Source organism: Artemia sp. Qi Xiang Cuo, chromosome 5 (assembly GCF_049724085.1).
Source record: "Artemia sp. Qi Xiang Cuo chromosome 5, ASM4972408v1, whole genome shotgun sequence".
Taxonomy (NCBI): domain Eukaryota; kingdom Metazoa; phylum Arthropoda; class Branchiopoda; order Anostraca; family Artemiidae; genus Artemia; species Artemia sp. Qi Xiang Cuo.
In genome coordinates, this window is record NC_142798.1 from 49094226 (window position 1) to 49108616 (window position 14391).

Below are 14391 nucleotides of genomic sequence, written 5' to 3' on the forward strand. Positions count from 1 at the left end.
AAACAGACAAAAATTATTACTTCACAGCCTATTTAATATATATTAATATAACTAGTACAAATAAACGAACTAATTATGTTTCTCTATGCTTTTATGATATACAAAACTAGTGCTTTACTGAAAACACAAAATAATATAGGAGTTTTGGTACAGTAAAAGCAAACCAATTAAGGATACTTTTTATAGAATCAAAATATTATCAATTCCTCTTAGGATCAATCCCTTTTAAGATAAAGCAACAATCCATTTTAGGATTGTCGTTTTTTTACGTTTAATTTGGTATCACTTCTGCACAATGGCTCAGTTCAATGACTGGCTCTCGTTTTGGTTCTTAAAAGGACATGTCATGATTAGTTTGTACACAAGTTCGAAGTAAGGTCATCTTGATAGTATCAGGACTATAGACTAGCTTTAGAATTTGTATCATAGCTTGATATTCACTCCTGTATAGAGAGAAATAATCGGATTTCCAGAGTTCATATTATGTCGTATTTGATCTTCATCTCAAGTAATACTAAAGCATATTTCTTACAATTTAAGGTTGTGTATTACCCACTATTTGTATTATAGCTGGTGAGAGCAAAATGCTGCTTGATAAATCAATCCAATATTTCTGTATGCTGTTCAATTACTTCGCGGTTATTAAAAAATATTTAGTTTTACGCTTATGTTTTTAAGATAATTTTAATTGATACTGAAAGTTACTAATGTCACAAATGGTGTAAGAATATGAAAAGCTTTATTGATTCGTTTAGTGTTGTCAGGCTACACACCCACTTTTGACTCTTAAATCAATAATCCTGTTTTTTATACTTGACTTTTGTGTTTTCAGTAAAGCGGTAGTTTTGTATAATCATAAAAGCATAGAGAAACATAATTAGTGCGTTTATTTGTGCTTGTTATGTTAATATATATTAAATAGACTGTGAAGTAATAATTTTTGTCCTTTTTACGTTTCAACTTCAGTCTTTCCTTCCCTCGGAAAAACTTTGTTTTTTTTAAATTAATTTAGTTAAGGATAATGTCAATACTAACAAATGTCAATTCATAAAATATGGAAAACCAACCTCCGAGTCCCCACTCTCAACTATATCTTTTTGATCACCTTCTCCTACCAGACGTTGTTGCACCTGCTATAAGTGCTTCAAACAAAGTGCAATATGCTACTTTTCCCTCTAACAGACTTCTCCTCATACTCTTTTGACCTTCTCCTGTCACTTCCAGCCGTTTCCTTCAATTTCCTTCTGGAAAATCAAACCGGAAATCTACTGCATTTTAACCAGATATAATAACCCGTACGCTCTGTAGCCATGAAAGTAGATAATTTAACTGTATTATGAATTATGATTCAAGTGCAAGAATCCTCGAAGTTTTCCACCGTTCAACAGACCAGAAAGGATCATACGTCCCAAGTTTCAGCTTATTTGAAACATTTGAATATTTTTCGAATGTTTAGCAAATAAAAAGACAAACCGCTATATAGTATGGATTATAATGGGATCGTAAGATATGCCTTCATATTTGACCTGTTTTTCGGGCGATCATGACGAGATCATAGGGTTAAGAAAGTTTTATATAGAGTAAGAATTAATTCGTGGTTTTTTTAGTCTTTTTCATCTTCCATTGCTTAAAACTTTTTAGCTCTTAGCCTCGGCTATATAATTATATTCTTTTTTTAGGGCCATAGACGTATGGTATGCTCAACTGCTTGGACTGATGAATCTTTGGGTCAGAAATGCAATCTTTTAACTTGTGGTTTTGATAAAGAGGTTTTGGGCTGGAATGTGCAGCCTGGAAAAGATTCTAAAGAGTGAGATCAGTAGGAAATCCAGTGCCCTATTTCCCGGTTACACCAAAGACATTGTTGTTATTATTTTATTTTTACGCGAAAAAGTGACCTTAAGCTTAATAGAGTGGCCTAAGTAACTTAAGAATTTGATCTAGATCCTTCCCTGTGATTACCCTTTTTCTATTTTGGTCCCTTCTTTGCATTTGTATTTCTTTCATAATTTCCTATTCCTTGATCTTCGTGGCTCTGTTTTCATTAGTACCAGCTGTTTTTCGGACTTTAGAATGAACAATTGTGATTCATGAAAGCATACTAAAAAGCTACGAAAACTTAAGTCATTAGATAGTTAATTCATAAACATACTTATAACGTGACATTGTTGGTTAAATGTAGATAACTGCATAACATATTGCAACACACATACTGATAATTGAATTCCGATCACCCACATTACATTAGCAATATAATTTTTTTATGATCTTTCATGTTTCATTTCTTCTTTTTTTTTAAACTTATATTTTATTTAGGATAAAGAATTGGTCAGTTGGTTCCCCTAAATATTTTTTTTTTTTTACTCCATGGTAACAGTGCTGTTTTTTCTCTGCTTATTAGCCTTTTTTGTAGCAATATTTTAGTAGGTATTGGACTGTTTGTACGTCATAATATAAAAACTTATAATTTTCATAATCCCCTCAGAAAACATCAACCCATCAAGAAAAATGTGGAAATCTCCCCCCCCCCCCCTTCTTCTCGATTGATCGAAAGAATTTACAAAAAAAAACACTAATCGGGAATGAAAATCAAGATACTTTAGTCTCAAACCTAAAAAGCTTGTTATGTTTACTTAAAAAAAAAACATAATGTTCTAACCAGCATTTTCGATGAGATGAATATAAGTTCAGCCCAGGGATCTAGCAGAAAATTGAAATTTTACGTGAAATTTTAGATATAAAACCAGAAGAAGCGGTTAATTGCTTTGTTTTTTTCTGCTTCTAATAATTTAGCCTTTGAACTGCTCATTTTTTACTAAAAATATGTTACATTTCAATTATCATATCGAACTCTCCCTTAAAATTAAGCTTTTATGCCTCTTAAGGTGCTAGTTTTGTACATCATTTGACGCATCGTCATACTGCGGGCCAATCCTAATATTCCTTGTTTTACCACACATTATGAGTTACAAATGAAAAAAGAAAAATATTAACCAACACACCTAGACTTGCTTTCTAAATTTTCTTGAGCACCAAATTGATTACCAAATATCGTTTCTATATACTTTTGATGTTTTCGGGAGCTTCAAAAATCTAATTTTTTGTATTTATGGGTATTAATAGATATTAATATAAATATTATTTACATTAATATATTTATGCTATATATTATAATATTAATATAAAATATAAATTTAATATAAATATTAAATCAAATATTTCCTTTCTAGAGTCTATTCTTAAGCTACGAAGGTTTATCCAACTATATTTTGCCTTTTTTTAGATCTCTAATTTTAGCTTTCTTAACAAGATTGTATTGGGGATGTTGAAAACTGGGCATGTCTGTTTTTTTTTTGTTTGTTTTTTTTTACATGTGGGTGATGTTAGGCAGTTAGCTCTGAGTAATTCTTGACCATTCCATGAGCCAAACAATTAACACGAAAGCTAAGAGTAAAAACGGTGTCCCAGTAATAATTTTACAGTCAAGTTACGTTAACTCTGGCCAGCTCTCCTCTTTAAGAGTTGTTTAGAGATAGTTACTTATTGATGAAGAATATTTTGAAAATCCTTTTGTAGTGAATGGTATGTCTGCCAGTTGTGAAAAGCAACGGGAATTAGAAAAACCAAACCTTTGTTAGAATATAATGCTTACAAGAAATTTAGATATAAAAAAAACAGTATTTTTTGCCCATCGGACCCATCTTAGATCATACCTAAAGCGCGGGTTTCTAAGATTTCTCTTTGGCTGTATCAGAATTATGAAGTTTTTAGGATAGCATCACATTATCGTCAGTGATGCTTCGTTGAGTCGGGAAAACATTTGTGTTAACAATCTAAACCTTCACTAAACAACTAAACCTTCAAAAAAAGCCATACTTTCTTAAATTGTTTGGTGCCATATATTTAAAAAAAAGGTTTTAGCTTTTTTTTTTCACTCACGTTTCCTTTTTTAAGCTTGGTGCCTTTTACTACCATAACTGCTTATGTGGCTCTTCTTTATGTTAAAAATTGGATTGCCGATTTTTCCTAACTTGTAAGATCTGTATTATTTTCTAAATTTCCACTTATCGAATCCAAAGAATCAGATTTTATTTTTGATGTCCTTGGTGCTTTTTTTTTCTTTTCTTTTTTTTTGCTATCACTACCCCCAATGACTGGAAAATGTTCCAAGCAGCACACAATAGAGTAGGCATTTGTTGAAATTCTCATGGAGGCTAGGCAGAGTTACTTGGGAATTACTCAAAGTTGAGATCGAAAAGTAGTCCTGGCATAGTGTTGTTATTACCTCACTGACAAGGGAGTCAAAAAACATAATATATTGTCTTTGATTTTGTATTACTGTGTGTGTTAAGTTATTTTATTTGATGTTAATTGTTAAAAATGTAATGATATCGGAGTACGTGGGCACATGCCATGAGTAGTCTCTTATGTTGGCAGAAATTGGATGGTATTTAGAAATGTAAGCTAAAGCCTAAGCATTGGAAACATGCTGCTACTGCATTCTGTCAATTCAAGGACTCACATGAGGTGGTTTTCATATATGTTGCTTGGGTATGGAAAAACTACAAAGAAAAATCTGTAACTGTCAATGAGGCTCATTCAGGGCATGTCTCTGATAGTATCAGATTTTGTTTAAATTTGAGTATTTATTCTCTGATCTGGTAAACTGTGTCAGATATTTCTATTAAACAGTTGATCTTTGGATGGCCATTACTCGTATCATGAAGAGTAGTTAAATAAACAAAAAGGATAATGTTGGCTATAAAAAGAAGGTGTTATTTGTGTGATTTTTGGTTTCGCACCTATTGAATACAAGTGTAATTTTTCATATTAGTTTATTTTATGACAGGCATGAGCAGAAAAAACGAGGTGATACGCTCAAAGTTTTTGATAGGAATTAGTTTAGAATGAATACAATATTAGGGTTTGGTTAGGAAGTCCTTGTATGTGAAGCATTGTGAGCCAACTCAGTTTGGGTATTATATAAGAGCGGACCTCCTTTCACGAAATCCTAAATTTCCCCAAATTTCTGGGTGTTTCTTTTTCAAATTTTCAAGTAAAATTTGTTTTTTCTTTGCATTGCCCCTCACCCAGAAAAAGAATTACTATTGGCAGAAGTCTGCTCTGACTTCATACCCGTCTTTCTTATTCTTGTTTCTATGTGGAAAACTAGTTTCAGTGTTTAATTTGGAAGATATAGAAAGCAGAATAGCGAATCCGAATGAGTTAAAAAATTTGCATTTTAGAGACAACGGTAATGACTATTTATGGTGCAGTAACCAAAAGTAATAAACTAATTACGGTGCAGAAGTGGGCATATTAATGGAGGAGGAGGAAGATAGTTTTTTAGTTTGATTATTCAAGGATAATTGTTGATGTAGACCATGGTAATTAGGTAGCAAATGTTATTTTTTCAGAAATAAGGATATTTGGGCTCGAAAATGAGTATCTTTGAACCAACGGACCAATATCAGTAAGAATCATGATATCTGGAACCTATTTAAAAAACCTGTCGACCTGTCGCTCCATCCCTCCCTGATCAAAGCTGAGGGTACCTATGATTGGAAAGTAAATACTGACTTGAAAGTTTTAAAACAATACACGTGGCTGTCTGTCTTGTTCTTTGGCTTTGAACTGAAGGGAGTGAACTTGATGTATTTAAGTACACTAATTTTCGTCGTATATAAATAATGAAAAGAAAATATCTGGTACACTTTATCAAACAGAATTGACTTGCAAAATTAAAATATGAACTATGGTCCTATTCTTGTTCTTAATTATTTTATTGTTCTTGATTATTTTTGTTTTTTTGTGATTTATATGTGTTATTTTTTGTCTTTTCGCTTGCTGGAAAGTAGTGTAAATTTCTTTATTAGATAATTTCAGGTGTTCTTGATTTTGTTTGGATTTTTGTTTGATGCCGCAGATGAAGAAATTTGTATGTTATTGTAAACTGCATGAAGTAATATTGTTTGAAGTAGATTTCATTTCGACAATTTCTCGAACCGGTTTGTTTTTGTACCAATTAAGACGGAACTGGCTGTTTGGGAATCTTAATTCAACATTGTTTTATGGGTATGGTAATTTAAAGGTGGTATGTGCCATTTCTGTCAACCTGTGATTTGTATCCACATTCTCCTAAATGAAGTGCACTTGGTCGACCGACCAAATCCGTTTTCCAGGTTCTCATTTGGTTCTTGGATAGTTTTTGTTTTTTCCAAGGTATGTTTTTTGATATGTTGTTGAACAGTTTCCAAGATAACTTTTGGTAAAGAAATTGTCTTTGTCAAGTTTCGAAGGCCAAATTAAGCATGTTTGTTCAAATAGGAGATGATTTCTGGCAATCAGAAAAGTCATTTTTCTCAGTTTTTTCGTTTAGTAAAATTTTTCTTATGTGACTAAATACCTTTTGAATCATCGCTACTGTTAACGTATCGTTACCATTGCTTTTTCTATTTACCAAAAAGTCAGATATAAAGAAAGTCAAGGGGGTCAGTAAATAGATTTGTGCAAAAAATCATCAAGCGTTCATGCACAATAGTTTTTTCTGGATAAAGAATGCACAAACGGCTATAAAATAAGTACAAATTGCTACAGGAAGAGTAAGTGTCTTAGAAAAAAGAGGCTTTGGGCGATGATGATTATGATGAAGTCTCCGAAGAAAACCGATTAAGATACATCTTAGGTTTTTCAGGTAGTTTTTAAGTATTCCTAAATAAAGTATGATTTTTCTATTAAAGAATAAGATTGGTTGACTCCATAACTGTGTCTTAAGCCTAAAATGAGTTTAAGACTATACATTTTTTTTTTGTCAGAATTGCAATGGGGTCATCTGCTCTTCTCAGTTACGACTAGTGTTGTAAAATTACCGTAAAATAAAAACTCGGTAAGTAAAATCGGTAAAATTGGTAGAATAAGGTAAAATTGGTAAAATGAGGTACTTCCTAGGAAATACAGGGTAAAATTGGTGTTTTAGATTTGCCCTCTAGCTACGAGACCAATTGAAAATTTCTTTTTCAGCAATACTTACAACTTTTAATGAAATTTTTTAATGATTCTGATTTTCCTGGGCTTAAAAAAGGTAATGCCCCTTCATCTAATTTTCATCAATTTAACTAACTGTCTAGTTTATGCCTTTGATAATCTTGCGCCTAGAGTAATACCTCATCAATCGGACAGTTCCTGATTTCGGACATTCATTCTGTAACAAAAATAAAAATACAATCAAATTTGCCATTATTTGGGAGTAAAATCATATTAGTAATTTTTTTCTACATTTAAACCTAAGAAATATTACCCTAACAGCCTCGCATATATTAAATAGCCGCATTCAGTCACATTCCTAATATCATATACATGTTATTTTTCATTTATTTACAAAAGTACCAAATACAAGTAAAAAGAGGTTAGTAATATTTTGATGACTTTTATTAACTAAGCACTGGATCATAATAGCGGAACATTCAGTCACTTTCATAGTCATTAGTAAACGCCGTAAACGTCATGGGTAAACGCCGGCTCCCAAGGAAAAGACATCAAGAATACAAAATTTCTCTAAGACGTGAAATACAAAATGAAAATTAGGATATTGATTCTACTTTGGCCCTCCACAATGTTGATAATCCAGATCGTATAGATCTTTTTGATGAGGCAACTTTAATGTTTGAAGGTAATGGCTTTCCACATTCGTCTTTGTTCTGCTCAGCTAAATTCAAAAGTTTAGTTTTCCTTCTTTTTTTTGAACACTGAAGACGGCTGAGCGGAAGTCCCTGACGAAATATTTGTTTCTATAATTTTCGCTTCTTTTTTGTTCGCTGGCTCACATTTTTGTCGGCTGTTTAATTTTTTTTCTCTTGTGTGTCATATGTCAATCCTGCTTGTAGCCCTTTCTGTCTTTAACAGTTCACATAACTAATGTAATTACCATTTAATATGAAGCTAAGAGAGGAAAGAAAATATTAAATGAAAAATAAAACCAAAAAAGGGTGAGAAAGCGAGGATTTTGTCAGCCAGTGGTAAAAACATGAAGACGAAAAACAAGCAAATATTTCGATAAGGACCTCCGCCAAGTCGTCCTCAGTGCTAAATAGAAAAAAAAAAAAATCTAACCTTTTTGGAGTTTACTGTACCAGATACGAACAGACACTGAATGAAAGATCAAGCCGAAACCAATGAAAGACCATATTTACCAAAGAGATCTAGCAAGAAAGTATTTATTACCATTTAATATTTCACCATTTTAAAATTGTAATTACCCGTACTATAATACACTTTATCGTTCTGATAACAAATCAGACAGACGGCCTTTCAAACCGGGGAAAAGCTATAAACAAAACAAAATCATATTCAATCCTTTTTCTGCCAGCCTCTTCGCGCTTTTGTGCTCTGAAAATTGCAAGGCGTCGTAAAATACCGGTAAAATGGGTAAATTACGTAAAACACAACTTTTACGGGTGTCCCTAAAATTACGATAAAATACGTAAAATAACCAATTTTACCGTGACCAGTTTTACCAGTTACAACAACTTCTTACGACACAAACTATTTTATTGGCAAAAATAGTTTATTAATGTAATTGATACCTGACTTATAAGGAACAAAATCAAATGACTCATTAACTTTCATCAGTTGAAATAGAAATTATACCCCAGTTAAAAGCTCGTATACATGAGTTTTGCGCTTAGCGGGGCAGGGCAGTTTTCCATTAATTTTGAGGCAATAGATCCATCCCTGAAGCACAAAGATACTGGTGATCTAGCGACAAGTGACAGTTCTAAAAGGAGGGATTGGTTGAGAAAGAAAGTTAGAATTCCCCTCCTATGCCCTAGGAAAGAATAAGAAAAGTTGACTAGAGAAAAAAAAACAACGTCATCTAATTTTACCCAGCAAAATAATAGACTTGTAAAAACTTAAACAAACACACTACTTGAGTTTATTTTTATTTATCTCTCTTTTTACATGCTTTACATTGAGACGAAGAGAAAATTGTCAAAACGGCTCATTAGGTGTATTTGGTCTACCTTTTTTTTTTTCTCGCCTATGCTCTTTATCCCTAACTATTTTATATTTTATTAGGGCTTAAAAACAAAAGAATCTGTCTATTTTCAGAAAAATTATGGTTGAATCCAAGAAATTTAGACCTTGAATTAAAACACTTTTTTTTTTACAAAATTGAACTCAACTTACCCATTAGTTTTTTTTATAGTTCTGTTGATTAACGGTGCACTGACAGTAGCGCTGGTTCATTTCTAAATTGTACTGAAGTATGATCAGTATGCCTTGTCAGCATATTTTTATTGTTTTTGGAAGTCACTGAACCTTTTTATTGGCGCACTGTAAAAAAGCAAATATTAGCCGGAATGTTAGTTTTGGAACTGGTAAGTGTGGGTTGATATTGTTCAATTCGCTCAGTTGAAGGTTCTGATAGGGTACTCGCTTCTGATTTATAACCGTTGAATGTGAAAATTCCTTTTTCGAGGCTTCGGTTTTCATCTTTACTGAAAATTTCTTTTCGACTTTCACTTGTTCCCAGACAAGTGATGTAAACCAAAAACAAATCACAAAGATAAATTTGAAAGCCTAAGTGACTGTGTATTTCTGAAAAACTGTTAAACATTTTGTCTAGCCACATTTCTTTTAAACTAAAAAAAATTGTGCAACTGACTACTAGTTTGGTTTTTGACGAAGCTAATCGAAAGTATTACAACACTAAAGTATTGCTTCACTTAGCTCTCACCGTTTGCATAGGAGTTACAATTTCTTTAACGCTAAAAATAGTGTTTAGTAATGCAAATTTGGCTATTCTTTTTCTTTCAGCTGTTGTGATTCAAATCGTAATTTTAATGGAGATATGATAGATATTGTTACCATCCGTATTGTCTATTGGAACTCAGCAACACTGATGAATAAAATAGTCCTGATTAATACCGCGGTTGAAAGAGCTTATTGCAATCGAGAGCAGTCAATTGCAAGTAACTTATTGAATCAGCGTAATTATTGGAAGCGGTCTAGATATAAAAATAAATTTCTCATAAAAATAGACGAAGTTTCGCAAACCCATAGAACCTTTGAAACTAATTGAAAGCATTGTTAGCTTATACTAATAGACAAATATTCTAAGAATTTTCTATCTGTAAAAGAACGTATTGTATCTAGTTGTGCTCAGAAACACAATAAGCAAGTAATTACTTACAATAGTTTTCAATAAGTACGTTTGAACGCTATTAAATAATTGTAATTGGATATTGAATGTCAAATATTAATTACAATGAGCCTATCGGTTCATATTTCGGCTCATTCTTTGGCTACAGCTGCTTTGCTTCTGAAATTTTTAACGGGAAATAATTGCCCTGACAAATCGGACCGGTAGCAGAGAGGGGGGAAATAAATTTGTCATTCATTTTAATTATACTGAATAGTGATAGCATACTTTGTACGCTTTTCGGCACTCCAGACGAGGCCAAACGAAAAGTAAGGCGTCCCAGGATTGGTTGAGAGAGGTCATAAGAAAAAAATAAAGGAAGTGGAAACTTTTTGGTAGAGGGGCTAAATAATGAGGCTCTAAACATGACAAGGACGGTGGAGGGTAAGCGTTCGCTTCCGTGTTGACCTAATGCAGCTTAATGGAGCGGTGAGCTGTCGCTCACCGGGTTATAGTATACATAGTAAGGTTGATTTTTTTATGATTTCGATCACGAAATTCCGCAACACCTATATCTTATTCGCTTAAAAAGGGTGTTCACCTTGTAAATTTTTTCCTGGATTTTAATATTTTACTAAGGAGAAGAACGTAGTATACAAGCGGCATAGATTCATAAAATATCCCATAAAACTAATCCACTCCACAAAGCAAACATCGGACAAACTGGAAAAAGAATATACATTGCAGGTTATGATTTTGACCGACTATCCCAATTGTCTGGTGAACAAATATTGAGTATTTGTTAGTGTGGGAATGTTTTGATTATGGAAAACATGTTGTCCATTTTAGTATGGAGTTAGTCAATTTAGTCAATACAAAAATTGTTCGTATTTGCTGGCTGGCATGTGTATGTCATTCTGGGACATTACTTCTTGTTTTTTTACTTTTAGCTTTTTAACTTAATAGTTAATAATTATTTGGTTTTTTTTTTTTTTTTTTACATGGGAAAATTGAAAAAGCGGGGCAAATCGATTTGGCATCTTATTGTGCCCATATATATTTTATTCATTATTTGGATCTACCCATGGGATGAAAATGTAGAGTTCAGCTAAATATTCTTATCTTCTTCGGTCGATAGACTTGTGGCCGATAGAAAGAATGGTAAAATATTGTTCCAACAGTCTTTTGTTCCAATTTCTACCAAACAGAAACTCATGAAAAAAGTCAGAAGTGCAGGTTAAAATCTAAATGTTCATTAGGATTGTTAGTATGTTCCTAAATGCTTTAGGTGTTGCAATGGTTAGCTTCTTTTATTGTTATTAGTCTCATTTTTTTGTGATAAGTTCGTCAACATTAGCGGTTAGGTCGTGCTTTATATGGAGAGCTTGCTCAAGCTGTATTTTGTCTTTTTTGTCAGTAATAAATTACGTTTTACCTTAAACCTTGGTCTGAGTTCGTTATATCTTTTTTTAGTGCCTTTGCTTCGATAATCAACTAGGGTGTGCTTCATGGGCGTACGGAGGGGAGGGCAGAGGGGGGTAGCTTCCCTCCCCCCCCTCCTAGAATTTCAATTTACGCTAGATATGGCTGAAAAAGCAGATGGTTGAAAAAGTTTTAAATAAACAGCTGGAATGACAGAATAAAAGTCTAACAAGAAGCTATTATCCATAATATCTTGGAAATTTTTAGCTATAATCCAAGAAGATTAACGCTAAAGCTTCTTGATGATTTATGATTTTTGGTGATAACTTATTAATAAATATTTCACAGGTATGATAGAAGTTGCTTGCAATGTAATGTTTTGTGAATTACCAATATAACTTAAGCTCCCTTCCTGCCCTTCATCACAAAATTGGCTGCCCCCCTAGACAAGAACCTGCGTACGCCCATGGTGTGCTTTCCAGGGAAAGGTATGGCAGAATTGAGCTTAAAGCTTTCCCAAAGACACCTGTAAAGATGTGCTTAAAAATTGATGGAGTCCTCCGACCAGAATTTACCGATAGGCCCGGGCTTAGGGGCGGACAATGCCAGGGGGCGCAACAAACTAGAGTGATTTTTTCTTAACAAAAACTGGACTGCTGCGATTTATCGTCAACGTGCCAGATGTATTGCGCCGCCGTGCTGCCTATTCACAGAAAAGTAATTTTAAAACGACACAGGAATTCCCTGGCCACTTATAAACTGTCAGATGTCTCCCAAGAATGGCAGCTGAGAGTTCGGTATCACTTTTTTCTTTCATTACTTTTGACTCATCAGCTGCATTCTGTTTAGTGCTTGTACTATCCCTAAATTTTTGGAGATTCCTCCGAAAATCTCGCAAAAACGGTGCGGCAAAAACGCCTGGGCCTAGAAACGTCAAAGCTTTAAATCCGACCCTGGGAGTTTTTTAGGGATGGTCTTCCCTTTTCTAATCATTTTTTTTTTGTCTTACATAAAGCTGATAAGTTGTTGGTAAAATTGCAATCTCAAGTTGCAACATTCTCAGAATAGGCTTTCTCAAAAATTAAAAAGTTTATTTTTCTGCGGGGCTTTGGAAGATAATTTCCCTATCTGTATTGTCTTTCTTACTGTTTCCTTTAGAAGAGGTAAATCTTGGTTTAGCTAGAATACGAATGATTTAAGCATTTGGTGGATTTTTATTCCAGGTCCTGTTTTTTTTTTCTTTCTTTCTTTCTTTCTTTATTCTGTTTTTTATGAACTGGTGTGGAATTAATTTTTCCTATAAGCTTTCGGCTACAATCTGACGCTGAACCCATCAAATTCGCATCAGGTGTCTCACCTGCAATCGAAACTGCCAAAATCACTCTGATTCAACTTTTATTTTCTCGAATGAAACCTGTAAATGTTTAAGGTAACCGGGGATAGTCATACGCTGAAAATGTGAGTGAAAAGTTATAACGGCATCCAAGCCAGTATTTGGAGATGTGTTGTGCTTTTCTTAGCGTCAAGTTACACAGCACTGACCTAGTCAATGTTAAGGAAAGGTTAAACTAAGGGTACGAAGGTAGGTAGGATTTGGCATAAACGGGAGCAGAGCAAGAGCTGCAATGTTTTTTGGAGGCGAAACTTAGGACTCAGAAATGGAAGAAGACTGCATTTGGCATTTCTCAGACATTGTGCTTTATGGTGCATTCCCCGCCCCTTCCTCTTCTGAAAAAATTGGTATTTTACTTCTTGTATTTTATGATTTAGATAATTTTTCTTATTCTCATTGTAAAATAAACTCCTTTACTTTTGGTTGTTTGTAACACTCGTTTTGCAGTACTTCCAAATTTCCACGCATATGTCACTTGGAACCAACATCGATTAGAGTTGAATTTGTTCTTGGAAATTTAGTTGGCAAGTTCTCATCTGTCGTTTGATAAGAAACACTATTGCTCTGTCTATCTAGCTTTTATCGTAAATAGTATACATGCTTGTGATTTTGTGATTTCAAGCGTTTTGATTAAATAGGTGAGTCTTTGATTTGACGTTATTGTTGTTGTTTTTTATTGGATGTGTAGATTTAACTTATATTAAACTAATGAATTTATTGAGAACTTAATAGGTCTATTGGAATTGAAGTTTTCCTCACAGTGATATCAAATCGTAGCTTTTTTTTATATAAATCTAATTAGAAAACTAATAAGAGCTTTTTCGTAAAATAACAATACCGTTTTTTCTCAGTTATGATTAAACAGCTGAAGTTAATTTTTGAAGATATATCGGAAACTTCACTTTTATATTAATCTGATTCAAGGCCGTACCCAGAGGGAGGGGGGCTAGGGGGTTTGAACTCCCCCCTCGAAATGTTTGTCTGACTCGTAAAAACGTAACAAAAATGGATATAAACAAATTCTGTATGCGTTTTTTAGTTTTTTTGTGTAACCCCCAGATTTTTTTTTTTATTAAAACCCCCTCCGAAACAAAATCCTGGGTACGGCCTTGATCTGATTAGAAAACAAACAAGATTGGTTGCAGTGAAGCAGGGGCGTCGTTTCGGGGTGGCAAGGGGGCAGTTGCCCTCCCCCCAATAATGTAGAGAGAAAAATATTATATATTCCATGCCCTTTGACTATCCAGATATGGACCCCTCTTGCCCCCCCCCCCCAATAAAAATGCTGGAGATTCGCCCCTGCTGTGAAGCAACAATACCGATTTTTTTTCTGTTATGATTAAATATCTAAAGTTAATTTTTGAAGACATATCGGAAATTCCTAAATCTGATTAGAAAAATAACAAGAGTTTTTGCTGTGGAATAACAATACAGC

General features: G+C 33.6%; 2 protein-coding genes across 3 annotated transcripts in view; both read left to right on the top strand.

Annotated features, from left to right (window-relative positions):
* The window catches only part of Wdr37 (WD repeat domain 37), an 81149-nt gene extending 76447 nt beyond the window's left edge, over positions 1–4702 (top strand). The window contains exon 9 of the mRNA XM_089089673.1: positions 1680–4702. Within this exon, the coding sequence (XP_088945799.1) occupies positions 1680–1814 (135 nt within the window). The 3' untranslated portion in view covers positions 1815–4702. The remainder of the gene's footprint in view (positions 1–1679) is intronic.
* Positions 4703–13448: 8746 nt separating this feature from the next.
* The window catches only part of qtc (GRIP domain-containing protein quick-to-court), a 110904-nt gene continuing 109961 nt past the window's right edge, over positions 13449–14391 (top strand). For both annotated transcript variants that reach the window (XM_089089670.1, XM_089089671.1), the window contains exon 1: positions 13449–13594. The gene's annotated coding sequence lies outside the window, so the exon portion shown is untranslated. The remainder of the gene's footprint in view (positions 13595–14391) is intronic.